At 40.3% G+C, this 25961-nt stretch overlaps 1 protein-coding gene across 8 annotated transcripts in view; it reads left to right on the top strand.

Annotated features, from left to right (window-relative positions):
- Nucleotides 1–23491, top strand: part of ntng1a (netrin g1a) — a 243365-nt gene extending 219874 nt beyond the window's left edge. For 4 of the 8 annotated variants that reach the window (XM_027274081.1, XM_027274082.1, XM_019274855.2 and 1 more), the window contains 4 exons: nt 6842–6868; nt 13460–13627; nt 15995–16129; nt 21843–23491. In XM_027274081.1, the coding sequence (XP_027129882.1) occupies nt 6842–6868; nt 13460–13627; nt 15995–16129; nt 21843–22099 (587 nt within the window). In that variant the 3' untranslated portion in view covers nt 22100–23491. Of the gene's footprint in view, nt 1–6841; nt 6869–10678; nt 10724–11832; nt 11893–13459; nt 13628–15994; nt 16130–21842 lie in introns of all 8 variants that reach the window. The other 4 variants (XM_027274083.1, XM_027274084.1, XM_027274085.1 and 1 more) reach the window with 4 other exon arrangements.
- The last annotated feature ends 2470 nt before the right edge of the window (nt 23492–25961 follow it).

The raw sequence follows: 25961 nt of genomic DNA, 5'->3' as shown, positions 1-25961 counted from the left end.
ACAATTGTTGGGCTTTCTTAAGAAATGTTGGACACTCTGCTGCTGTAACATTTTGTGGTGGCTAGGCTCGGGAACAGCTAGGCTATAGCAACATTGCTGACTAATGCACTAAACGAGGACATTCACGTGAGAGCAAAGGCAAAACGACTAGACAGAAGCTTATTAATATGGACTCAGTTGCCATCAAGTGGGTAGGTGGGTCTACTACAGGTGGTCTACATGTGTTTATTGTATTTGAATTACTTAACATTATTGAAGATCAGCCTCAGTAATCTGTCAAAATGACAAACAACCCTCAGATTTCCTGTCATTGTTAAAAGAAATTAGGTCTCTGACGTAAAATGTTCAGTTAATGCGACCCCTGCAAATGTGGATTTAGTGGCAACAATCAATGTAGTTGTTGACTGCAACACCCTCGCCTCACCGTCCTAGTGTGAGGGGAAAAACAAAGCTGACTCATAAACATACAAAAAACATAAAAGGCCCTATTGAATAAATATGAAATATGAAAATTGAAGAAATATGGCAGTTCAGCATGGCAGACTCCGCAAAAGAGGACCTGCGGTGACTCGGATAACAGAATATGATGATTATTATTAGGTGATTATGCACTAATGAAAGCATAGTAATGCATATTCTATTCCATATGTGCCATATTCTGTAAATAGACCCCCTAAACATTACACACTGGACCTTTAAAATGCATTCTGTCTTCATTCAGGGTAAAGTTTTTTTTGTTTGTTTTTTTATGTGTAAAAATGAAAAAGCGATGCCCAGTGCTAGACAAGCTGAGGACGAAGCAGTTGAAGGTTGTGACCATTTTTAAACGTGATATAATCAGTGGAAGTATATAAGGGGCCTGTGACCTTGCTGCATGGCGACAGCCTTGGAAATGTTCAAGTGTTGCATTGGATGATGGTTCAACAGTGATTAAATATCCTTCCTGTCACATGCAGTCATTTCGATGATGATCGCACAGTACATCATGTACATAACCTTTAGTTTGATAAGAGCTTTTGGGATCTTCAGACTGTGACATAGTCACTTAATCAAGATATGTCCATTTATTTGAACACCACACATCTACTTGAATTCCAAAGTTTTTAGAGATTAAGTCTTCATTTGTTCTGTCTGCGGCTTGATAAAATAAATAGATTTCCTTGTCAGGGCAGGATTATAAGACACTTGTTTGGATTTAGCTGATGCCGGCTAAAGTTTATACATCTCCTCTGATCAAAGCAGTAAAAGGCGTGGACTCACAGTGGATTTTCCTGTAACAATTTATCCCCTGGGATCCACATTAGCCCTCCACTATGTGACTGAAAGCCCTGCATTTCATGGTCCCAGATGAAAATGGAAATAAGCTCTGTCATATCTTGTGGTGACAGTCCTGACAACAACAAATACTGTAAGACTTACAAATTGCACATTTCTGCAGTTGTTCTCTAATTAGCGTACGTTAAAGCAGAACTACCAGATGCTACAGTCTTATTATTAGTGCACTAGTGCAACTGGGAGGTGCTGATCATGGAAATGTGACCAAACACACACCCATGATGCCTCACACTCATTTGCGCAGACATACACACACATTTAGATTAATATTCTCTCTTGTGGAGAGGCTTCTATACATATTTCAATGGCAAGACCAAATCCCACTGGAACTGATAATGCCACTGTAGAATAAATCTCATTCTTTTGTGAGTGAACACAAACAACTATTATTGTATATGGGTCTCTGAGATGTGTTCCCTATATAATGTCAGTAAAAGAGACTCACTAGTTTGCTATTTGTTTATTCAAGCCACACACATTCCAGTCAAACTTTGTTAGAAACGTGTTAGTTAAATATTTATTATAGACATTAAATGGTTTAATGAAGCCTGGGCAGCACATTACTAACATGCATTAGGGTAATCACATTACTTTACTAATGATGCACTAATGTAATCACATTACGCATGTGCCAATACACGTGTTCCATTTAGAGTTTCAACCTATTACCTAAATTAATGCCTTTAAGCTCAGTCTCACTTGATAAAAAAAGAAGGTATTTATTTGAGTGTCATTGCTGTTTAAACCTGAATACAGTGAAGTCTGTGAGACAGACTGCTCTGTGTAAATTTTTTTTTTTTTCATCAGCCTCTACTGTATTCAATTAGTGCCATGTGTTTATGCATCTATGCACATAAACACGCCTGCTGTGCACACATAGCTTCACTTCCACCTTCTCCGTCTCGCTCTCTCACACACAGCACCCACTCATTTATGCTTTCATTCCTTCTATCCGCAGCTATTTGGATTTCCATTTTAGCCCATTCTTTTTCCTTTTTTTTCTGGAAAACTCACAGCCTCTTGTTTTGCATCCTCTCATTCCGTTGCCCCCTCTGCCCTTCTTCCCCACCACCTTTTTCTCCCCCTTCTTCTTCTCCGTCTTCTTCTTCTTCTGCCTCCGCCTGGTCTCGCTCCATCTCTTGGTTTTGTTTCATGCTTGCATTCTCTCCCTCTCTCTCTTACTCTCTTTCTCTCTCCCCCACAACACCCCCAACCACCCCAGAGACCGAGCTTGTTTACTCTGTCTTTTCCACATCTCGGCTCTGTGCAGCTGTGACGGTAATCTTTCTTTCAAATATTTGTTTCTTCCATCTCCAGATTTTTTTTTTTTTTTACTCCTTCCCACATTGCTGCCACCACCAACGTACACCTCATCCCTTCTCTGAAATCTTAAACTGTGCTTCTTCCAACTTGGCTCCTGGGCACTATAAGACTTGCCACCTTTAATTCAGATCTACACACTGAGAGTGAGCGAGCCGGGGCATTCCGGCAAGGCAAGCCGTAATTTTGCTCCTGAGTAATTCAATCAAGTCAGCATGCCGTGTGCTTGTGTTTTGGCCGCTTTTCTGCTACTAAGCAGTTAGCAATGCCTGTCACCATCACTGGGCTCTATATAGCCAAAGAGCACCAGATAATGATGGATTTCTATAAAATGATGGCAGCCAGGGAAAGTAATTACCAACTTTTGCCTGCGGTGGAAATTCAGCAGATAAGCCTGTTTCCAGAGCAGTCCAGGTAGCGCCAAGGTAAACAGGTGAGACACATCGAAGGTCAAAGCGGAATTGATACTGACAGAAACAATGTAATGACACACACAAACACACACAATCTTACTCCCACAGCAACAACTGAATGTGCTCTTAACAGTAGAATCTAGGAACCTTATGGCAAATTTGATGTCCTCTTTTTGACAGATGAGTATGTGTGTATGCCAAAGATTTAAAGCCCATAGATCCGTGAGAGAACATTTTATTATTGCCTTCTGATAATCCATTAGCAAGGTTGCAGTGGTGGTCTTGGATGGATGACAACATAACTGAAAACTAACCAGTGAAGGGTGAACACCAAGCTTCGACTTATAATCACTCTTCTCTGTGAAATGAGATTTATTGTAAATCAGTTGATGTCCCACATGACCCGGCGTTCCTACTGTATTTTAATGCATTTGTGTGTGTGTGTGTGTGTGTGTGTGTGTGTGTGTGTGTGTGTGTGTGTGTGTGTGTGTGTGTGTGTGTGTTCTGTCGCATGTGCCGACCCCTCATGTGCACAGATCATGTTCAGTGAATCACATACGCCTCTGAGATCATGTTCACCACCCAATGGCCCGCAACTGTAATCCCTGCACAACTCATAAAAATCAATGGAGCACACCGTCAACATAAGCAGCTCTTAATGCTCATCCTGTGCGATAGGACAAAATTAGATCGCAGCCGTGCCCCATAATGGCAAGGCCAGACAGGTGAAGGGGATTGGAAATGACTGTGATTGTAAATTAATCGAATGACCCAACATGGGATCCTAGACATCTGTTCGAACCCCACAGGTTGTCCATAAAGCAGCGAGTAATTACACCGACAGGCCATTGGTGTTCCAAATCCTGACCTGAAAGAAAAGGTTATTTGGCCCTGAACTCCACAAACTGAGGATCATTTGTCAAATTAGTAGTAATTTTAACTACTCAAACACTGTATAAAACACAATACATGTTAAAAGCACATTATATTAACATCAGAACTGCATATGAAAGTATCATCATAGTTGGTTAACATGAATTATTTAATGTGTAATTAAATGCCTCATTAATAACATCACCTTTCTCTCAGTGGTGTGACAGGTTAGTGGAAAGATGTGACGTCAGCACAGTGACACTGCTGCTGTGTCTTTGACATTTAGCTGAAGGCAAACAGCCATGAAGGCCGGTACAGTGCAGCACTCTCTGAATATTGCCTTAGTATAAACACTGTTATGAGGAATAATCTGTACTTGTAGTTTAGTGATGCACACTAATGGAAGTCTCCACCACAACAACAAGAGCAAGTCACCTCTCTCTCTCTCTCTGTCTCTCTCTCTTCCTCTCTGGTTTTATATTTATATCCCTCTCTTTTTAATGTAGTAGGTCCCTTGCTAATCTTCCAGACCCGATGTAGATAGTGCCTGTGTGTTATTGCTCTGTCAGCTACTTTTCCAGGCCCTTTTTAGCACTGTGTTACACTTTTTTTTTTTTACAGTTCAGTTACAGAACTAAAACACTTGCAGTCTCACATTTTTGACATTGTTAGAAAGTGGAGGAACCTTGTTTAACACATGTTTGGCTTGTCGCTGTATGCATAAATAGTAAGTAAAATACATGAATATATGATAATGGTGTCCATGTCCAATATAAGAATGCACACTGATTGCGCATTCACCTTTTGTTAAGCCCTGCCCCGAATAGTTAATGTTACATTTTCAGTCCATGCACATTATGCAGGTTTGGAACAACAACAGAACAGACTTACCACTGAAATTCTGGAAACAATTAGTCCTTGATTTCAGACAGAGGTAGACAAAAAATGGATTTTTCATTTCATAGTTGGCGGCCATCAGTTTTATTAGCAGAAGCTGGCAGATTTGATCAGCTGCTCGCCAACTAAACCTGATGTTAGTCCAATGTGTTGGTTGAAAACACATTGAATTGTGTTGGTTGAAAACAAACGTTTTCTGCTGATTGTTTCAGCTGTCTCATCTTATGAGGACCCTGTGGAATGGCTACATGATATCCTGCTAAAAGACTGTTGTTTCCTATATCAAAGTTTCATCTACAGCATGTATTCTAACTATTATTCATATCATCCTTGATTATCAAACACTATTAGTTATCATTGCTCTGTTTTATATTGTGACACTTAGAACCAATGCTGCCAAATCAAACTGTACTCTGTGAATAAGGTGATTGTTATTCTGATTGTCCTTGCACTTGTCCTTCCTCTCTCCTGGTTAGCATCTGCCCACCCCCCTGAGGTTTGACATCCATTACACTCCGTCTCCATATGCCAGCATAGCCTCCTGCACTTCACAGCTCTGACAGGTCACAGATTTGGCTCCTAAATACAGCTTGCAGGCAGAGATCAGAGGGAGAGTGATTGAATGACAGGAGTTTGATCAAAGTCCATGTACACAAACACATGCACACAGTCAGGAAATCCTCATGTTTCCCCTGAGAACTTTCATGACGGCTCCATTAGATGAAAGGACACTAACAAAAATCCTGCACAGATGCCTCCTTGCCTCCACAACGTCTTTAGCCCGTAGGTGTGGTGGTGAGCGGAGGATGGGAGAGATGTGAGCTGAAAAGGAAGAAAGCACCTTTTTTTTAAAAAAATGTCTTCTTCTGTAGTTTACGTGGGCTCATTTTTCCTAATGCCCAGCATGCTTCCCCTTCCTGTGGCGAGGGGGTTGTTTGTTTTTATGGGCAGGCTGCCTCATTGAGGGCAGGGGGTAGAGCAAAAGGGAGGGTGGGCCTCTGTTCAAACAGATGATTAGAAAAAGTGGAGCTAGCATCATGATCCTGAAAGCAAATTACTTTAAAAACATGCAAAAAAAAAAAGCTGAAAAGCTGTTCACTAGCCGTTTGGTGCTTTTTAACATTGCCATGCTTCAATTTGTCTGAAGCAGCCTGACACATGATTGTGTGTGCTATTCACGGTTCAAATGAATACCCAAAACAAGATGTCAGTGATTGGTTCAGATGGTAAAATGATCAGCGCAAAAAACCTATGAACATCTCAATCCCCTCAGATCTACAGCCCGGCGATGTCCTGGTGTGGGAGAGATCTGGTCACCATGGGGATGAGACAGACTGTATTATCTGCTCAGTTGCTGTCTGGCACAAGGGATTGTGTGATGGAAGGATGGACAGGCAGGCAGCAGGATAAGACATGTCCTCCTTTGGCGTCAGAGGCAGAGTGTGTCATCTATGATGTCCTTTGATATTTTGTGTGTGTGATTGTGTGTCTACGTGCATGAGGATTCTGTCATAAGGATCTTTGGCGAGAAAGACTGATGTACTGAGGAGCATGTTGAAGCAGTTTTAACTTTGGAATAAGTAAAATATTAAAGTCTCTGACTGTCATATTTGCTGAAATTGGTTTTTCAGTGATGTCAGGACATTTCAGGTGTGCACCTTTTGCTTTGGGAGAGGGCAGCAATGACCTTTTCTGGCACTACCAACAAAAGGGACATCAAAGCAAAAATAATGGAGGAAAGCCAGAAGAAACCGTGATGCTAAACATGCAACAGACAACACTTTGAAATCACGGTGAAGACGAGTTGCTGCTTTAGATGCCAGAGTTTTAGACTTAGATGTGTCATTCATTTTAGGTGTGTAGAGCTCATCAAGATGAATCATGATAATTGGGGTGTGAAGGAGGATGAAGTCTCAATGAGAAATGTTGCTGTTGTTGACTTAAAGTTAATTTCATGCCTTAATTTAAGTTGTTCTCTTTCTCTCTCTCTCTCTCTCTTGCAGGTATTCCTAATAACATTGGTCCAGTTAGTAAGTAAACAGCTAAAAGGAACTTTATGAATGCTTGATGCTTTGCTTTGCCTATTGTGCCACCCGTCACCATACAACCCTGAACTTTGTGCCAAGTGTTCATTTCTGATTCCAATCTTCCTACAAAGGATCAGTCAACAACTGTTGACTAACCTATTTTGGGGGAAGACAGATAAGCAATAGCTGGGGGCTATATTGTTATGATGTGGGCATATTAATTTACCTTATCCAGACTCAACTCAACCAGATAACACTTGCCTGGCTCTGCATGCAGAATGTCATTTGTTTTATTCTCTCTTTCTCTCTCTGTCTCCCATGCATTATAAATAAATGGCATCTAGACTTTATTAAAGTGCCAAGACCTCTCTAGCAGTATAAAGTCACAGGAGGTCATTTTAATATAAGCCGCAAGCACCTCAGCTGGTATTATCTTCGTCAACCAGTAGCCCCTCAGGAGAGGGAGGAAGAAGAGAGGTGCCATGTCTCAAGTTACCGCTGCCTGGAAGGCTGTATGATGAAGGAACCATAGGACTGTATTGAACAAGTCAAAGTGCATTCACAGCCTGGCTCAATTCCTTTTTTTTTCTCGTTGCTCTGTTCTTAGCTAGTGTCTCTGTTCCCAGGACAGCAGATTGATTAGCAAATCCCCTCCCTGTTTGATCCTGGACCCATATGGACTGGCTGAGGGTTAAAAAGACATGCAGGATTTTTAATGAACTGACCCCAATGATCAGCTTACCTGTTAAATGATGATGAAGACAGCAGAAATTCAAGTAGTCTGCACCATAGCCACAGTATTGTTGGTTCTGGTGCGCCAACACTGCAACATAACTGACCTTTAATAGTAAGACATTGATATTTGCTGTTGTTGTTTTGTTTTTTTTTTTGCTGAGAGCTCAATGAGGAGATCAATCATTGATACCACTCTCAAGTTTGTCTATTGAATATGAAGCTTAAACCAGGACAACCAGCTACCCTGGCACTCTCCAGATGTTGATAAAATCCCATCAACACCTCGAAAGCTCACAAATGAACACATGACATTGTTTAGCTGAAATAAAAACTGATGAAAAAAGGGTCAGGGTAGCTGTTTCCTCCCTGTTTTAAGTCTTTATGCTAAGCTAAGCTAGTCTGATTTCATCTTCATATTTAATGGTCAGACATGAGAGTGCAAATCAGCAAATAAGGAGGCATTTAAGCTCTCTTATAAGTGCTGATTTTCACTCAGCATCTAGTTAATCCCCAAGTGTCTTATCATGCCAAGTTACGCACACCAAGGGACTCATGGACAACACATGCACACTTGTTTTCATCATTTAAGGGCTAAGATGATCGCTGGGCAGGTTTCCCAAAACGTTCTGTGTGAGACACAGGGTTTAAAACAGATTATTCCCAGGTGGTTTTTAATCAGGCTTTAGAGTGGTAGCTTACGCAGGAAGTGATCACTGTTTGTTAAGTCTGATGCTATGTCATGAGTCAGAAATGGACATGTGGCCAAGAAGTCCCCCTCGTCCCAATCGTCCACTGCTTGCCTCCCTCACACTTTTGAGATTATGCTTCCACTCCATGCATGGCCTGACAAGAGCTTAGTGTGTGTGTGTATGTGTGTGTGTGTGCATGCTCTTCATACATGCTGTATATACATACATACATATTCACATCAGTCCTCTTTCCGTCCCATCCTAATGCCAGGCCAGACCATGTTCAAAGGCTGTCCTCAAATCCTTTACAGGGAGAGTGCATGCTGATAAGTGTGTGGTTGTGTGTGTGAGTTGTTTGTTTGGGGGGCTGGGTGATGTAGAAAGGACACTCTGACGAACCAAAGTCTTCACTTCTCATCCAGATTGGCCCATGGGGATTTAGAGTCCCCTTGAATGGCTGTCTGTCTGTCAGCAGAACTCAACAGAACCTGGCATAACGCTTAAATACTTAACTAAACACACTGAAGAGGGTGAGGGTGTTTTCACTGCAAACACAAACCAATTTTACATACCTTATTAATAAAGTAAGAATGGAGTGGACAAAAAAAGGTTAGGATGTCCTTGAGGTTGTTTAACGGACTAGAAGGAAAGCTATTGTGGAAAGCACTGCACTTTCATGTTGTTGTTTGAAGGTAATTGAATTCCTTATTGACTTTTCTCAATTCTATTTCAAGTTTATTAAGCCAGGCAGAATTGCCTAATGCGGACCATTAAAATGAAATTAATATTTTAAAAAACAATTCTGGCTCTGCAAGATTGCATTTCATTATGGGTATGGCATTGATTAAAATCCGTCACCACTCATTTAGCTCGCCGTACCTGAATATCCCCCATAACAAAATAATTAATGGAACCCAGATGTGTGTTATATCCAATCAATTGCCAACACAGAATAATTACAAATTAACTTACTTTACCAATTAGACGTTATAGATCCGGACAGTTTGCTCATGTGTTTTTCTTTTTCTTCTCAGATGATGCACACTTTGTGTCGTTGTCATAGATTAATTGTTCATGTCCTCGCAAGCGTTGTTTTGGAGCGAACAGCTTCATCAACAAAGAGACAAAGTATATCAAAGAAACATTTGACAGGTTATAAGATGTAAAAGACATGAGTTTGAGTGGTGGTGTGGTGTGCCCTCTTTAAAGTTCTTTATTTGATCGAAATTTCATTTTGAGTCTCATCGAGTGACTCAGGTGACTTAAACCCACTGGAGATGTCTCAGTCATCACCGATGACAGAATCCCCAAGCAGCATCAACTGTGAAACTTTTCTTGGGGAGATTTTAAAAAATGAAAGAAAATGATGAGACAGGAGATACTACATGATAGACTGTTGTTCAAGCTGTTTTGAAATCATTGACAGGTAATGGTAGGGGGAGTGGTTAAAATGATTGTCACAGTGAGTAGACATGCTAAGCTCAAATCAAATATATTATTTAATTCCAATGCTGAAAAAAAGGTTTGAAATCATTCTATGTGGAAAAAAAGGCATTTTTAAAATGAGTTGTCCCAAACAACGTCATATTCTCTATTCACACATTGGTCGGGTAATAGGCCTTTTGCCAAGACGCCACTGGACGTTAATTATCCAAGATTGCATGATTTATGGAGTCAATAGTGAAAGGACAGAAAGATCAAGTGAAGAGATGAAGAGGGCACGATGAGGAAACTTATCCGTATTCCTCCCTTTGCTTGACTCTTCTCCATTTTCAACCGCAAAGTATTTCCCTGACACGGAAATACCGACTTGTATGTAATTATGAGGTTATGCTACCCACAGCAGTCCGTCATTCCCAACAAGTCCCAACACCTGCCATTATTTATTCATTGTTATTCTTCCACCAGAAATACACTGTAATTAGATATTGATTACATAGTCGATGTGATGAATTAAACAAAATGCCCCCTAACTTCTTAATTTGCTATACATAGTTTAGACCTGCTTGCATAAATCATGACTTAAATACTAACTTTAAGAGGGTTTTACCTTTTTTTCTTCAGTTTTTTTCACTCATCATTGCCATTTCCATAAACATACACATACACAGCAAGCCCATGGAAGTCACACAAATTACATACAACGTCTCTCCAATGTCCTTAATGGGTCTTTGGATGCATTCTCTTTGCCCGTCCATGTCAGCCCTGCCCCATTGTATTTGCTGTTTCCTGATTTACAGATTTGAGTCATGCTGGACATGTTCGTGTCTCCAGTTGTGTGTGTCCACTACCACGTAGCCCCCCCCCCCCCTCCCTCCTCTAGACTATCTGTAAAGTGCATCACACAAGTGCACATGAATAACTCCTGGTTTCTCTCAATTGCACGCAGTTCGGCCGAATGTCTCATCCCTAGGTGTCGCTAACCGAAAAGAAGGTAGGCATTTAAGAATATGCAACAACTATGTTTTTTACACAAATTCATTTACCTCGGAGTGTATATATAGTAAGCACAGAATTACTAGCTAAGAATATTTGTGGGTAATATCCCCTTTCCCAATCTTGGTTATTTTCCTGATAAAACGAAGAACACATCCTCAGTCTGCTTGTCTTGTTTATGACAAAGGGTTTTTGGCTCCTTCAGCGAAGGCTTGTGTATTCATGGAGCACCCATGTCGCAACATGATGGAGTGCCGTACATTATCCTCTCAAACACTCAATGTGTGCGTTGTACATTTATACATACATGCTCGGTTTTAATTAGGTGTAAAGCTTCCAGGGATTCTCAGTCTCATCTTAGCGCATCAGGAAGAAAAGCAGGAGAGGTTTCACTGTGGTTTTTGTCTGCAGATTGATGTTAGGCTCATCTCAGCTTAATCCGTCGCGCAGATGTGATGTGCAGCCACCTCGCAAACAACTAGCACACAACCACTCAGCTCTGTGTTTCCATGACTGCAGCCAAGCGCACATAGTGTATGTGTCAGGGGCTTATGTCACCCAGTACAATGGCAGAAGCTGGGCCTATTATTTCTTTTTCCCACTGTTTGTTTTATGACCGGAAAGGAATCGAGGGATTGATGTGTTCACTCTTAGCCGGTTTCCTTACCCACGCTCCTATGCACAAATTTTATAAGGTGGAAATTCTTGGCTGGCCTCCACTGAGGTGGAGAGTAGTTTGTCAGGGGATAGTTTCTGTCTGGGGAAACATACACAGAGGCTTTTAAATTATATAAAGCACTTGTTAATAAAATTAAGCATAAAAGAGGGACCATAATATTAGGATTGTTCGCCATCAATGGCATTTGTAACAGATGCTGCTACATGCAGCCAACTTCACTTGGCAATGTCACTTCTTATTTCCCAATGCCATCATTCATCATTATTGCGTATGTTTCCTTTTTTTTTTTTTTACTGTTACATTTAATATTAAGCATGATGCTCAGTATTCTTAATTATCTGACATTACATATTTATTGTTTAATTGCAATATCATGTTTTGTTTTTTTGTTTTTTTTGTTTGTTTGTTTCTTCTTTTAATTTGTCTAGTAGCTCCTCAAGTTGCATTGTCCACTGCCCCTTCTGTCCACGTTGCAAACAGCAAGCGAGGTAGGAGCTCTGGAATTCATACTTTGCCCCTCAGATGACACCCAAGTCTTCTTACTGTATGAACTTTTGTCCCCTGACCCTTGTATCACAAACCCAATGTTAGAGCACTCTGTATCTATATCTCCAGCTCAGTGCTGGACTGATGGCTTTCACTGCACAGGGCACGTTGAGGATTCATTCGTCTATGGAATTGTTTCTAAACACTATAAAAGTCCCTCGGAATCGTATCTTTTTCAGTGCAAATAAAGTGGGTGCTTGAGACTACAACTATTTTTGGGGAACGTGTTTCCGAAACTCGAGACTTTTTATTCCCTATGCGTGCATGATTTATGACCTTAGCCTATTTCTGAAAAGGAGAGATTATTTGTCTTCTGAGAGTATGTCTGTGAGACTGAACCTTCTAATGTAAAAGATCTCCGCTTACACTTGGACAAGACTTTCTGCTTTAGGTGAGAGGCAGACTCGCTGCTCCTTCATTTTCAAGCCTTGTCAGGTTGTTAGTAGCCGGACAGAGAGACCTGACCTCAATACAGATCCTTAATAACCACAATCCCATGGACGAAAGCTCTCCCCAACTCCTCCTATTCTGGATCCGTAAGTGAGCTTTCTGTCCAAGCGGCTGCCACTGAGGCTTAAGGGTCACATCTGTCTGCGCTGTGACACATGGTGTCAGTGGTCACTCAGCGTGGCAGACTGATCCTCACTCGGAGAGAGCTGAGCTGGGGCTGCACCCCTCCCATCATACAACCCTTAGGCCAGGGCTGCCAGTGAGTATCATAGACTGCAGCATGAGGTTTTCCAGTCCAGCTACAGCTCCATGTATCTAATTTAGCACGACATAGCAGGCAATGACACACTTGCCCCAGCAGCAACTCACCATGCACTCACTTGCCTTATTGACTGTACAAGTTGGTTTGTAATAAGCCTTAAAAAACAACTATTCAGCTACTTTAGAAATATTTGTCAGATGATTTGAAAGTTTGTTGGATGTAGAAGTCATCATGCATCGCATCGCAACCCACAGAGGGCTGTGATATAAAGCGGCAATAAAGGTCTTGTCCCGTTACCTCAAACCAGAGATCAACCATAACATTCAAGAGATACAACAACACCCCAACACCCTTCCCTGACTTAAAAGATCCATTTCATTCATGGTTTGACCTGCCTTACACTGTGTGGTGTTCCCAATGTGACCGTGTCTCTGTGCCATCATTTTGGAGCCTTCCCTCGCCTCATGTTGTGGTGTGCTTGAAGTGATGTGACCTCTTTGAGCCCTACTAACGCTGTGCTTTTTTATGTGATGTCTTTTTCTAACTCTGGCTGTGCCCATGCCAGACTAATCATGAGTTACCCACCCTCTCATCTCCTCCCTAACACCCCTTTTCCTCCCACGATGCAGTCTCCATATTTAACCTCGCATGCCATGGTGCCTCGCTCAAATTCTTGCTAACCCTACCGCCGCAGCCCTCACAGCAAAAGCAACAATTCCAACACTCTCTACCGCGTCTCTCTTTTTCTTTCTTCTCTTTCCTTTTCTTTCTTTTCACTTGACCTCTGTCTTTGCAAGACTGTGAGTGCTTTGGCCACTCCAACCGATGCAGCTACATCGAGGTGCTAAACACCGTCATTTGCGTGAGCTGTAAGCACAACACTAGAGGCCAGCACTGCCAGCTATGCAAGCTGGGCTACCACCGCAATGCCTCTGCAGAACTGGACGATGAAAATGTGTGCATAGGTTAGTTCCCCACCCGGCCCTGCTTTCACACAAAAAAACACTCTCCTCCTGTCCTCCGTCTGTCTTTGACTCGTCACCAGAGTACGTGTCATTTCTCACCCCCCACTGCTTCATCATCCATACACCCTCCTGCCTCCATGTGTTTCAGTGGTCTTCACATTTTCCTCTTTTGCTTCTTCTGCTTTCGCACAACGGAGTCACACATTAAGCTTCTCGTCAGAACGTTTTATGGACAACATTCATTCTGCTTTAGTTAACACAAACCAACTTGATGGTCAAGTGATTCAGTCATTTGTTTCAGGTATGGTTTCTGCAGAATGATCTGTGGTTGTCACAGTATCATGATTTGTTTCTGGCTTCTAGCTTGCATTTAAGGTTATTAAGTGAGTCAAGTATTCATTTAAAGCTAGAATGATCTGATTTGCAGGTGAATGTTGAAGAACGGCATGTGCACAAACTAATGGAAACACCAAAATATTAAAAATAAATATTTTAGCCATATACTAATTAGAAATAGGCGAACGTGTATCTTCATCTCGCCTTAGGAAAGCAATTTGACTCAGTATTTTTTGCTATAATGAATAAATTGTTCAACATTTTGTGAATTCTTTCTTGCTGAGAGTTAGATGAGAAGAATGATTGCCCCCTCTCATGTTTGTAGGGTAAATATGACACATAGCCCACAGCCAGTTGGCTTAGCAGCTACCCTGGTTCTGTTAAAAAGAAAAAAAAAGCATACAGATATGATAGTGACGTCAATCTTTACATCAAACCATCTACAATGAAGCTAATACTAATCAAAATTAATTTCCATTAGATAACTGCATAATCTGTGAGCTAAGAATGTATGTTATTTCACTGTTTAGTGACTAAGTAAATAAGGTGCTTTAAAATGATAAATTCATAAAATTAGTGATAAAACTGTCAGTCAGCTAACTGGGCTTCAGTTCAGTATGACTTGAAGACAGTGTCACCTTTATAATTGTGATGTCAGGGTTGATGAAAGGCCATTTCATCTGGTGTTTCTGTTATTTTGTCCATGACCTTTATGTAGACATTCATACACTGCATCATCTGTTTTTTTCCCCCCCTGTAAAAATAGTTCCTAAGGCAATAGTTTGGTTCCCTATTGGATTCTTTAGCTAGCATGTGGAGTGTGAGTTCACAGCACTCAGTGCCAGGTGCATTTGTGAGTCCTGAGGGGAGAGTCTGACAAGCAACAAGAGTTCTGAGAGAAATGTCGCAGTGGAGTCACACCGCCAGTCAGAGGTGCCACGCAAGTGCATATGTCATATACATGAAATGGCCTCAGGGGTAGCAGCTGAAAACCGTCACAAGGCGTTAAGAGTCGCCGAGGCGTTACCTCATGCCAAACTTGGCGTCACCGTGCCTCTCCCTTGCTGACCCCCCCGTTTGTCACTTGCCGTCACCTCTCTCCCCTTGCCTGACCCGCGGATGTCACTTGGATGCAGCCACGTGCAGCCAGCACAGCCACAGAAGGTGCAATGTGATGGTCAGGGACTGTCAAAATAGGTGTCACTTTGACTGCAGAGTGCTCGAGTCGCTGCGGAAAGCTGAAAGGTCAGTTGAGCGTAGGACACCAGAGAGTTGACATGTTTTTTTCATAGTGAAGGGTTTATTTAAAGTATATTTTAAATCTAAGTGTGGCTAATGACTATTCTCTTCTGTTAACGACAATTTGAGAAGATTCTGCCAGTTAGTCTTAGACAACGCCTAAAAAGGAAGAAGTATTTACATCATTTAAAATTAGAGAGAATTAAAGAACATATTACGACAATGCCCATTTCAATGTACTCTCTCTATTCTCATTCTTCTCAAACCTTAACATTCACTCGTTGTCTCTGTTTCATATCATCATCCATCTGATATCTGCTCATGGCATTCCATGTCTCTTCTTTCCATCTTTATCTATCTCTACCTGAATGAATGAGTCAGATTTCAGAAAAGCATGTGCAGATTAGCCTACTTTGTTCATCTTAAGTCAAAGCTACTGATAATGCTTTGCTTATTTGCTCATTGCACGTTGTATATCTATAGAAAAGTAAAATAATTGATATAGTAATTACAAATATTCTGTAATGAATACAAAGTGTTCACGCATCTATAATCAACTCCATTCTTTTCTCATTCTGTCTCCATTCCAGTTGAAATGGTAGCATTTTTTTCTGTATGAGTCTTTAAATTCACATTTTTTTAACAATAATCAAGCAACTTGTTTGTAATAGTTGAGCTTATAACTGAGCTTGAGGAATGTGGACTGCGCTGTCAAAATCCTAGACGTGTGCCAGGAAGTCAAAGCACTCTGTTTCCAGCCTGTGTGTGTATGTGTGTGTCTTGTTTTTCCAGAGTGTAATTGTAATCCCTTTGGCTCAGTCAGTGATCGCTGTAATGGCACAGGATTTTGTATATGTAAGGAGGGCACTACAGGGCCCAAGTGTCAGGAGTGTCTACCCGGCTATTTGTGGGACGATGGCTGCAAATGTAAGTAGAACCACAAACCTCCCCACGCAGCTCCCGGCTGTTCTCCCCCCTCAGCTCTGTCTCTCTCTGCTGTCTCTCTCTTTTCTCTTTTCTCTCTGTGATTCTTCAGCTTTGGCTGGAAGAATGTGCTGCACATGCGCAGGGCTGCTCATCCACCCTGACAGATACAGACCTAACCCACGAACCCACAACATGAGCTAACCCAATATACTAAGCCTTTTGATTCACTAACTGAACCTGTGTTTCACACTTGCTGCGGCTGCGTTAACAATGTAATGTCAGCAGGTGCCCTATATGGCTCAAATAGAGAAAAAGCAATAGCATGGCAGGATGCATGCTGCTCAGTAACTCAGTTATCCAGCCATGTCGCACACCAACAAAACAACAGCTGAGTCAATATTGACTGCTTGACAGGCTGCCTGTGATCTGTTTGAGTAGCCATCAACCCCCGCGCCCGTCCACAGCAGGACAATGTCATCCAACACTAACATTTTTTAAAAAGGGAATGCAGGTCATTTTCAGTTCCAGCCCATTTATTACTGTCTACCGTTTATATTTCCCTCCGGCCATTTTGCAATGCATGCCCTGTGTAGTCTCATTTTTTTTTCAAATGTCACCAATTTTTCATAGTTTTCTTTTTTTTTTCAAGTCAAACTTAAGTGACAAACCTACAGGAGGTAGCCATGATAAAGTGCATGCCTCATGATGAAGGATTTCAACTCTTTGACAGTTAAAGATACAAAACCACCATTGCAAACACTGTATATTTTTGGATTAATGCACTACAACTAATGTAGGTTGTGCAAAGATGATTTGGCTTCTTTGGATCTCTCTTACTTGTCTCATGCACATGACAGACCAGCTAATAACTGCTGCTAATTGGCATTTGACCAACCATGACCCATCTTCTTTGTCACTGTAACTGCGATTAACTGTGGTGACATCTATTTGCCAACCTCTTGTAGCTCTACATTAATCTACGTCCTGGTTAACAAAGGTGTCCTAAATGAGGTGCCTCGACACTGTAAGGTGACATGATTGAGGGATTCATATCTAGTGGAGGTCGCTATTCCCTCCTGTGGATCTAAGGTGATAGCTGGTGAAAGCAGAGTGTAGTATTATGAAGAATGTCAGCAACTGTGGGGTGGGAAAAAAAAGTGTCTGCTTCCTGTGACATCTAATCACAGAGCATAAAACAGAGTCTGTGACCAGTTATATGTAAAGGCCCAGCTCAGGCTTAGCACAAGAAATGCACACAAACTTTGTGTTTCTGTTTTGTGATGAATTATTCAAAAAATATAGATAGAGTCTATTGAAAGAAAATCAAATATCAATGAGAATAAAAAAAAATGGAAATATATTTTCAGTACATTAATTCTGATTTAAAGGATGGACTGCCATACTTAAGTTAGAAAACGTCTCTATGTCGAACTGGACTTTAACAAACTAGGCAGCTATTTGTGAAATGTACAAAACGCTGGAGACAGTTTTGTTGCATGGTGTAAGATAACTGGCCAAACACAAACTATATCCACCCTTACAGAGACTGCTCAGAAAATAAAGCTTTGAAGGCTTAGAACACAAAGATGGTGTATAATGTTGTCTTCACAGGTGACACATTTCCAAATATCCAATACTGCATTGTTCACAAACAATATACGATAGTATAATGTTGAATTGTTTATCTCTGGATCTAAATTGGTGAATGAGAGGTGACGTCTAAAAATAACAGAGCAAAAGCTTTTTGTAGGATCTGCTATTTGCTATTGGTGTTTAACAGTAGAGAAATCCATCATCAGTGAGGCAAAGAGGCCCAATAGCAGAAGCCAATAGACGACAATGCACTGGAGCCACACAAATTGCTGTGCTTTCACTACAAGGCTATTGTAAAAGTAGACAAGGGAGTAAATGTATATGAGTATATGCAGCTTGACAATCAAGTGTTAGGATTGACATTATTTCTTATGTTAATCAGAATTCAGTGTAAAATGAATAATGTGTTTATTTTAGTAGCTCCTGACAGAGATGGAGCTTCATTAAAATGCACTGTTCTTGACTAAAATATTCAGTGTGTATGGTGTGAATACACACTGCCAGCATTCATCTAATTTAAATCCTTACTATCCTCAATCCATTTCCGCTTTACTACATTTGCCAGAACACCTTTAATGGACACCCAAAAAACACTGTTAGCGTGATAGTAATAGCAATGCTGTGACATTATATTCGGTAAGGAGTGCACAGCAAAGATGAAAGCCCTGATTGCGTGGCATTCTGGTCTGCTGAGGCTGTGCTGGAGGAATGACTATTTCTGCTTCTACTATGGATTTCTCCGTATTGTTGCTGATGTTTTAGTAGCTGAAAGAAATCCTTTACTTCTCTGGCAATAACTTAAAGAGACGCTTTTCCATGGGCATTAGAAAAGAAATCACTTAAAGAGCAAATGGGTCCAAAGTGGAAAATACACAAAGCTTTAAGGTGAGTTTGTTCTCAGGTGGCTGCACAAAATGTTTTCCACAAAGAGTTTAAAATGGGAAACTGAAATAATGCCTGCCCAAGCTACTCGTGCTGTGTTGTAGTGCTGAAATAAGTCTGAAAACTTCCTTTGCTTCCCCCACTGCTGCAGATTTACGTGCATGGACGAGACTCTATCTGCATGCAGACTGAAGAATGCAATTAAAACTCAAATCTCTCGTCAAACACATCACAGTCCCAGACAGGCACACCTACTTCATTGGGCCCTCTCTCTAAATATTATCACTCATATCAAAAGCAAACGCTACAAATCTTGTCATTTACTGCCTGTGCTGGCTCTGTTTACATGCAGGGAAATGGTTAATATGAGAGATATGAAGGTACAGAGCTCCCAGAATAATTCATTTTACCCAGTTTTATCCAGTTTTCAGGCTTTCGTCTACTCATCTTTAGTGTATTAAAAAAACCACGGTAGCACTGTTACACTTGTTTTTAGTTACAACACTTCCCCTTGAACATGCGCCAAACAAGTAGCAAGCAGATCAGGTTATAACCCATAATGCCCTACTGTTCCTTTATACCTGCAGGTTTTGCTCTCCCCTTCAGTGTTACAGTACCTTTTATTTCATTGACTCTTGCTATGAATCTTTAACAAACGTGTTATTGGTGTTCTTTTTAAAAATCAATATCTCTGTTTCATTCTGGCCACTAGCATTGCTTAATTGGCAGCCAATGAAGTGCTTTGCCTGCAGGGGTCGGCCATTGCCTGAACTTTTCTTTTGAAGTCAACTGAACTTTGTTGAGCAGTGTTTAGCATCATACAGTCATCTGTAATGTAATGGTTTCCCTCATTGGAAACAGCTGAGAGTCAGTAAATAATGACAATGTTTTCATTTCTGAGTGACCCAGACCTTTTAAAAATATCTCTCTGTTCTGATCTGTTCTCTCGCTTCTAAAAGAAATAAGCCATTTTGCCCAATTGCGCATGTTGCTGTATTTGGGCTCAGCCTACTTTCTGGAAGACAGTGAACCAGTTAAATTGAGGCTAAATGCAACCTGAGGAGCATGGCCATGCTGCTGAAGATATCTATGAGCGTCCGACCATTCCACATAGCTATTGTCAGGCACTTTTAACTCAACTTTCACATTCACAGACATTTTGAATTTGTTTGTATTGAGTTGTTTTTCAAGTAGGAAAGCCATCCTTAGTATGGTGGAAAATGAACTATAATGCAATTCAAATGACATGCTTTTATCACAATGCACAACATAGAATGCTGCACATTTTAAAGTGGCAGTCATTTTGCATCTGCAGCTTCCGCGTTGCTTTCAGGTTCCTCATGCTCTGTTGCAGATGGTTAACCTTGGGTTGGTTTTACTTTGTGCATGTCATTTCAAGATTTTCTGTGAAATATTTAAATACCACTTTGAATATCCTTAAAAATATGCGAGATGTTAGCATTTTATCATGAAAGCTATGGTGGGATAAAATGAAAGGTCATCGTCTAATTAAAGGAGTCTCTCCTGTGTACTGATCATATCAAGGCCTCTTTGTAAAAAACCTGTAATTCCTTAATTAATACACATGATTGTTTTTGTCACGTGGCAGGTTAATTACCAAGTTTAGCTGCCCTACCACATGGAGAAAAAAATCGTGTGAAGAAAGGCTTTCCAAAGAAAGAAACAGATTTTTCTAGCCGTAGCTGTAGCTTTATATATTGACTCATTGCTTTGGTTTCTGCTGCGTGGTTGAACTGGTTATGAAATTGATCTGTCATTTGGAGAAAATGAAAAACAAAGATAGAGTTCAGATGTCTTATTTGGGTCTACTTGTGAATGGTAATTGGTGAGCTGTGGCCTGAAGCAAAAGTTACTGAACCAAACAGCAGCTCTCTTTTCTCCAACAAAACAGACGTGGCACAAACAGGATTCGCAGAGTCAATGTTTCTTAACAAGCCTCCCATCAAAGCCCTATTTGGCTATTCCTGGGAGACAGCATGCATCCAATCCTAAGCATTAGGGGAGACGGCTGATATTTGTTATTGTGATATTTATGTCCCAAAGAGTTCATAGATTGCTCACCACATTGTTTTCCACTCCCATAAAGGACTGGAATGGGCAGAAGTGGCCCCTGTGTTTATCACTGTTTATTTGTCTCTGTTGGTTTATTAGTTTGTGCGGCGCTGCTTTGTTTGCCTCCAGCTTGCTTGACAGCTTGCCTCCACTGGGAATAGAGTGGCCTCGGTGTCCCAGCTCTAAATATACACCAATTTTCACCTGACGTTCAGTTTGTCTAAAGTCACTGCTGTTTGGGGGAAAGCCTTTCAGGCTTTGAGGAAACTGAGTGTTTCTGTGCGGTAACATAGCTGGTGGGATGGGACTTTAATTAACTTTGTTATTACAGAAATGGAAATGATTAAAGGGGTATTTGCTCACACCAGAGACAGATCTGATTATGTTTGCATACAAAAATGAGTTGAAATGAGGTACCTATCTATAAAGGGTTTTACTTTTTTCTTTTTTTTTCAATTGCATGTTAAATTGATACTGGAGGATGTGAAATGTGTTTTTTAAAAATGTGGAAAAATCTGCACATTAAAAATATCAATGTGTACATTTTTAATGGGAAGTTTAAAATACAGATTTGTCATCACCTTAAACCAGGATATTAGGTGTAATCCCACTATGTGTATATTTTTCATGTAATTTTGCTGTAAGAATGAATTAGACAATCTAGTGGACGACAAGATGACAATATTGATACCACTCTTACATCTGTACAGAAACCATGAAGCTGTAGGCAGCAGCTGGTGAGAGTTTAAAATGACAATTCGCTGTTTTATGGGGGTCTATGTGCCTCTTTGTGATTGTTTCCTGGCTGGGAAAAGTTACCAATCAACAGAGAATCCAGGAAGTCCAGCACAAACACCCATGAGAGTGCTATCAATCTTCTTATCTAACGTGTGGGAACAAGTGCACATCTCAAAATGTCAAACTACTCCTGGAAGATCTTAAATCTGGAATAAAAAGTGGTTACACTTTACTTGAAGAAAAGAATTTCCCCATGTTTAAACCACCTTAATGGGGTCGATTATTCAATGATTTGCATTTTTTAATAAACGCTCTTATAATGTGCTTTTGATGCATGATAGTACACTTCAAGTAAAGTGTCACCCAGAATTTCTTGCATGTTTGATTCTCACTCCTCTCTTCTGTCTTTACATTGCTCCCGCCTCAGCCCGGGTGTGTGACAACGAGCTCCAGCGCTGCCAAAATGGTGGAGTGTGTGTCAACAACGTCCGCTGCAACTGTCCCGCAGCCTACACAGGCCTGCAGTGTGAGAAGCGCCGCTGTGAGTCGGAGCTAGGGGGCTGCGGGGGTCCCGATTCGGGCCAGGCCCCCCTCACGACCCCATCCTCCCCGAGGCTGCTGCTGCTTCTGCTACTGGGCTCAGCACTGCTGAGAGAGGCCTCCTGCTGGCCCACCGTGCTCTAAAGAGACCCATGACCTGGTGGGAGTGATAAACCCCCTGCCGCCTCCACCTTAACCTTCCCATCTCCCCTTTCAAAAATAATCAACAACCATTAAACAAGACATGAGCTTTCTGGACTGTACTGTACTGAGCTTCTCCGCCGCCAGACTCAATGGACACTCGCGCTGACAATAAAGAGAATGTGCCAGACAAATGAGTGCAAAAACTTTTCATTTAATTTCAAAGAATATATAGAAATGAAAAAAAAAAAACATATACTTCTAAAAATGCCAGATATTATACAAAGAAGAGTAACAGAGCATTTGCCTAATAAGAGTAAAATGAGCAAAGAACAGTGAGACCCCCTCCCCCTCTAAGCCATACCAGGTACTTGAGCTCCTTCCAGTTTGAGAAGGGATAAGTGAAGATGACAGACTGGTTCACTTCCTCTCTTATTGCCACAGCAACAACAGCTGCGACCAATCAGCTCTTGCACGAGCCGTCAGTGGCCGCCGGTCCCCCCGGGATGCTTCTGCGAGTTAATGTTGGCTGGACTGACGCCGAAGAAATCTCAAAGAAACTGTCCCTGCTGAACGGCAAAGACTGGCCTCTAAAACATAACCGTTATACTTCATTACAACGACAAACAAAAAGAGAAGAAGAAAAAAAAATAATCACAGGAAGCATTCTTTGCTGTCAGTGCATTGTGGATAGAAGGAAATCTGTCCGGACTGCCACTTTGTGACACAAAAACCTTACCCACGTCGATCCCTCTCTCGCTTTTTGTCTCTCCTTCAAGCTCTATCTCATCCTCCCTCCTGTTCATCCACCCTCCCTCTCCGTCCTCCAGTCCCCAATCCCCTCGCCATGCCGCCACAGACCTGTGCTTTCGTGAACGTTACTCTGTAAACCCTTGTTGGTTGAAAGATTCTTTTGTCCGATGTTAGTGATGCACATGTGTAAGAAACCCTTCTCTTTCCCCTCCTTCCCTCTCTTCCAAAAAGATACTCCAATAAAGCTGTCTGATTCTTTTTCTATCTTAGAGCCACCACGCTCCCTACGATCATGGTCAGAGGATAGCTTTTCACCTGAGCAGACGAGAAGTGCATAGAAAACCATCGGTGTATTTGCAAGTTCTTTTTCTCGACAGAGCAAACAAAAAAAGAGTCATGTAGTCTTTTTGTATCTTTGCCGAACTGTGATTGAAAAAAGGCAACCTTTAATGTATCTATTTAAGACATACAGATGCAAATGTATGGTTTCCTTTTCTTTTGATTTTCATTTCTTTCATTCACCTTATTTTATTTGTTAATACTTTTAGTTGTGCAGTTGATTTTCCTTTGTATTGGCAACGTGCTGGCATCAAAGAATATCAGTTTACATATACAGTATTAATAAAGTGTAATAAAATCCCACCAAAGGACATTATAAATGTTTTGTTCTTGCTTTAACACTTGAGAATTTAAGTGAATAAAAGTTTAAAAATTAAACTGTGTTGATCATTTATTGATCACAGGTAGGTACATAATTGTGTTGGCTTTAAATTCAATTTTAGACTGTCTTCATACTGTAAGAGCATGGATGGATGTCCTGATTGTGTTTTTTATTCTTTTAATGTTGAGGACCTGCCAACCAAATCCAACATACAATAATCTAACACACTGGTCCATCATTTCTAAATAGATTCCTTGTAATTTTCCAAGACATATCCTCAAAATAACTGATATTTGCTGCCCATTATAATGGAACTGGAAACAGTGCTCATTTGGTACATTTCTAGTTAAAAAAAAAATCAAAATGGAGTGTTAGATTAACCTAGAGAGTTATTTAGTCTGTACCATACAATTCATAATATTTAGAGAGAGATTTAGAAATGTTTCCATTAACGAATGAATAATGAATAAACCACTCTAATTAGGTTTAAATGCAACATTTTGATCAAGGTCGTCACTGTTTTTCTATTCTGTAGACAGAGAAAACTGGGATGACCTTGTACCAAAGGAAATCATTCTTTCATGGAAATGTCTTTTTACTATTTGAAGTTATTAGAAAGACCCATGGAAACAGACATGTATTTTTAGCTGTAAGCAATCATACTGGTATTTAGTGCAATTAACTAATGTTTTGTCATTAACTTGAAGTAAATATATAGATTTTATAAATCTAAAGTAAATTCAACTTAGATGTTTAGTATCGATTTTAAGACCACTTCACAACTTAAAAACTCATTTCTTCTGACTTGTCAAGTCTTCTGACTGAATGAACGTAGACATGGTGAAAACCTGCTGTCTTTAATACATGTTAAGCTACAGCATGGTTGTTTCTTTTCATAATAATGAAAAAAATCTTAAGCACAATGTGGCAAATGTGGCATTAGTAACCACAGGTTTGTGTCAAATGAAGAAACGACGAACCAAGAAAATGTAAATGTAAAATGACCTGACTGCACCACTTGTCAGTGTGACGAAACAGTCTTTCATTCAACTTAATATCTTGAGTTTATTTAACCTAAACTCAAATTTTTCTCACATTTTCACTATAATAAAACAACTTTGAACTGATTATTCAACTTTAGTTCAGCTAACTTGTGTGTATGTTAAAATGTTTTATATTGTGTGTGTTACTTTTTCCTTCATATTACAGCTGCAAACCATACTGAGGCTACATTAACATTTCATTAAAGAACAGAAAAATTGGCAAATTCATTTCAACCTTAACTGTAGAATAGCTCTTGGTTTTCTGTTAATTGTAAGTCATTGCGTAATGCTCTCTGCAGGTATATCCATGCATTTAGCAAAATGATTGGTATAATACTCATTAGAAATTTTACTTTATGACTTCTGTTCCAGGTCCTTGAAGTGCCTTTACATACTGCATTGTTAATTTATTTATATCTGCACTATAATCTGCTCCAAACACTTGAGGTGCTACTTAAGAAGTGCTGACACGTTTCATAAACTAACATGTGATCTGTGGAACAGACACCCACAACAAAGCCACCCTGACAAAATGATGGCATAAAAATCTGTGTATCAGCTTTGGTGATATTTCCGTGCTATTTATCTTGAATTCAATCTGGTAAAGATTTGTTTCAGTGGCATGTATTGTCGGAGGCACTGAATTAAATATTTACAACTATCGATGTCTCCCAGAGAGCCTGTGTTCAAAGTTTATATAGTGGGTCTTGTCAAATACTCGACAGTTCATCCATAACCTGAAATATTCAAACCGCAGCTCTGGCTAAACATGCATCCTTTTGTTTTTAAAAAGTTTGACTCAGTGGGAGTGAAGCAACTGAGGACCATTGATTGATGTGCTGACTTTTTTCTAATGTACATGTTCTAAGACAAGAGACATCAAGACATGAAACTTGATCTGGATTGAAAACACATTCACTAGCTGCTGTAAATTCACTTTCTTCTCAGCTTTTTATAATCCAGTCTAACGAGACAGCAAGACAAAATAAATAACAGATTTTTGTTTCCTGGCACATTCTCTCTCATACACCAGATTAATTTATTTGGATGTTTTATATTCTTGCTTGTGTCTGACCCTGAGCCACCAAACCCGAATAAAAACATTTTAAAAAGCAAATTAAATTCAAAACTTCATATTTTGAAAAATCTTCAGTGTACTGAAGCTCCTTTCATGAAATTAAAATAAGAGATTGGGGGTTTCTATTCTTTGATTTTTTAAAATTGTTTTGCCATATTTTATTTCATTTCTAGGACATTTTATTAAATTGAACTGAGATCATTCATTTGATTTCTGTTTGGATTGTACTGATTCAAAGTTAGCTACTGTATATGTAGCAGCTGTATTGTTTCATATCTAATTTGTTAGGGATCCTAATGACGTTATTAGCATTGCTTCGGCCATTTACTA

The sequence above is a fragment of the Larimichthys crocea genome, chromosome XXIII, assembly GCF_000972845.2.
Source record: "Larimichthys crocea isolate SSNF chromosome XXIII, L_crocea_2.0, whole genome shotgun sequence".
In the NCBI taxonomy this organism is placed as follows: Eukaryota; Metazoa; Chordata; class Actinopteri; family Sciaenidae; genus Larimichthys; species Larimichthys crocea.
The sequence above is the reverse complement of the archived record's forward strand: the minus strand, read 5'-3'. Positions and strand labels throughout refer to the sequence as shown.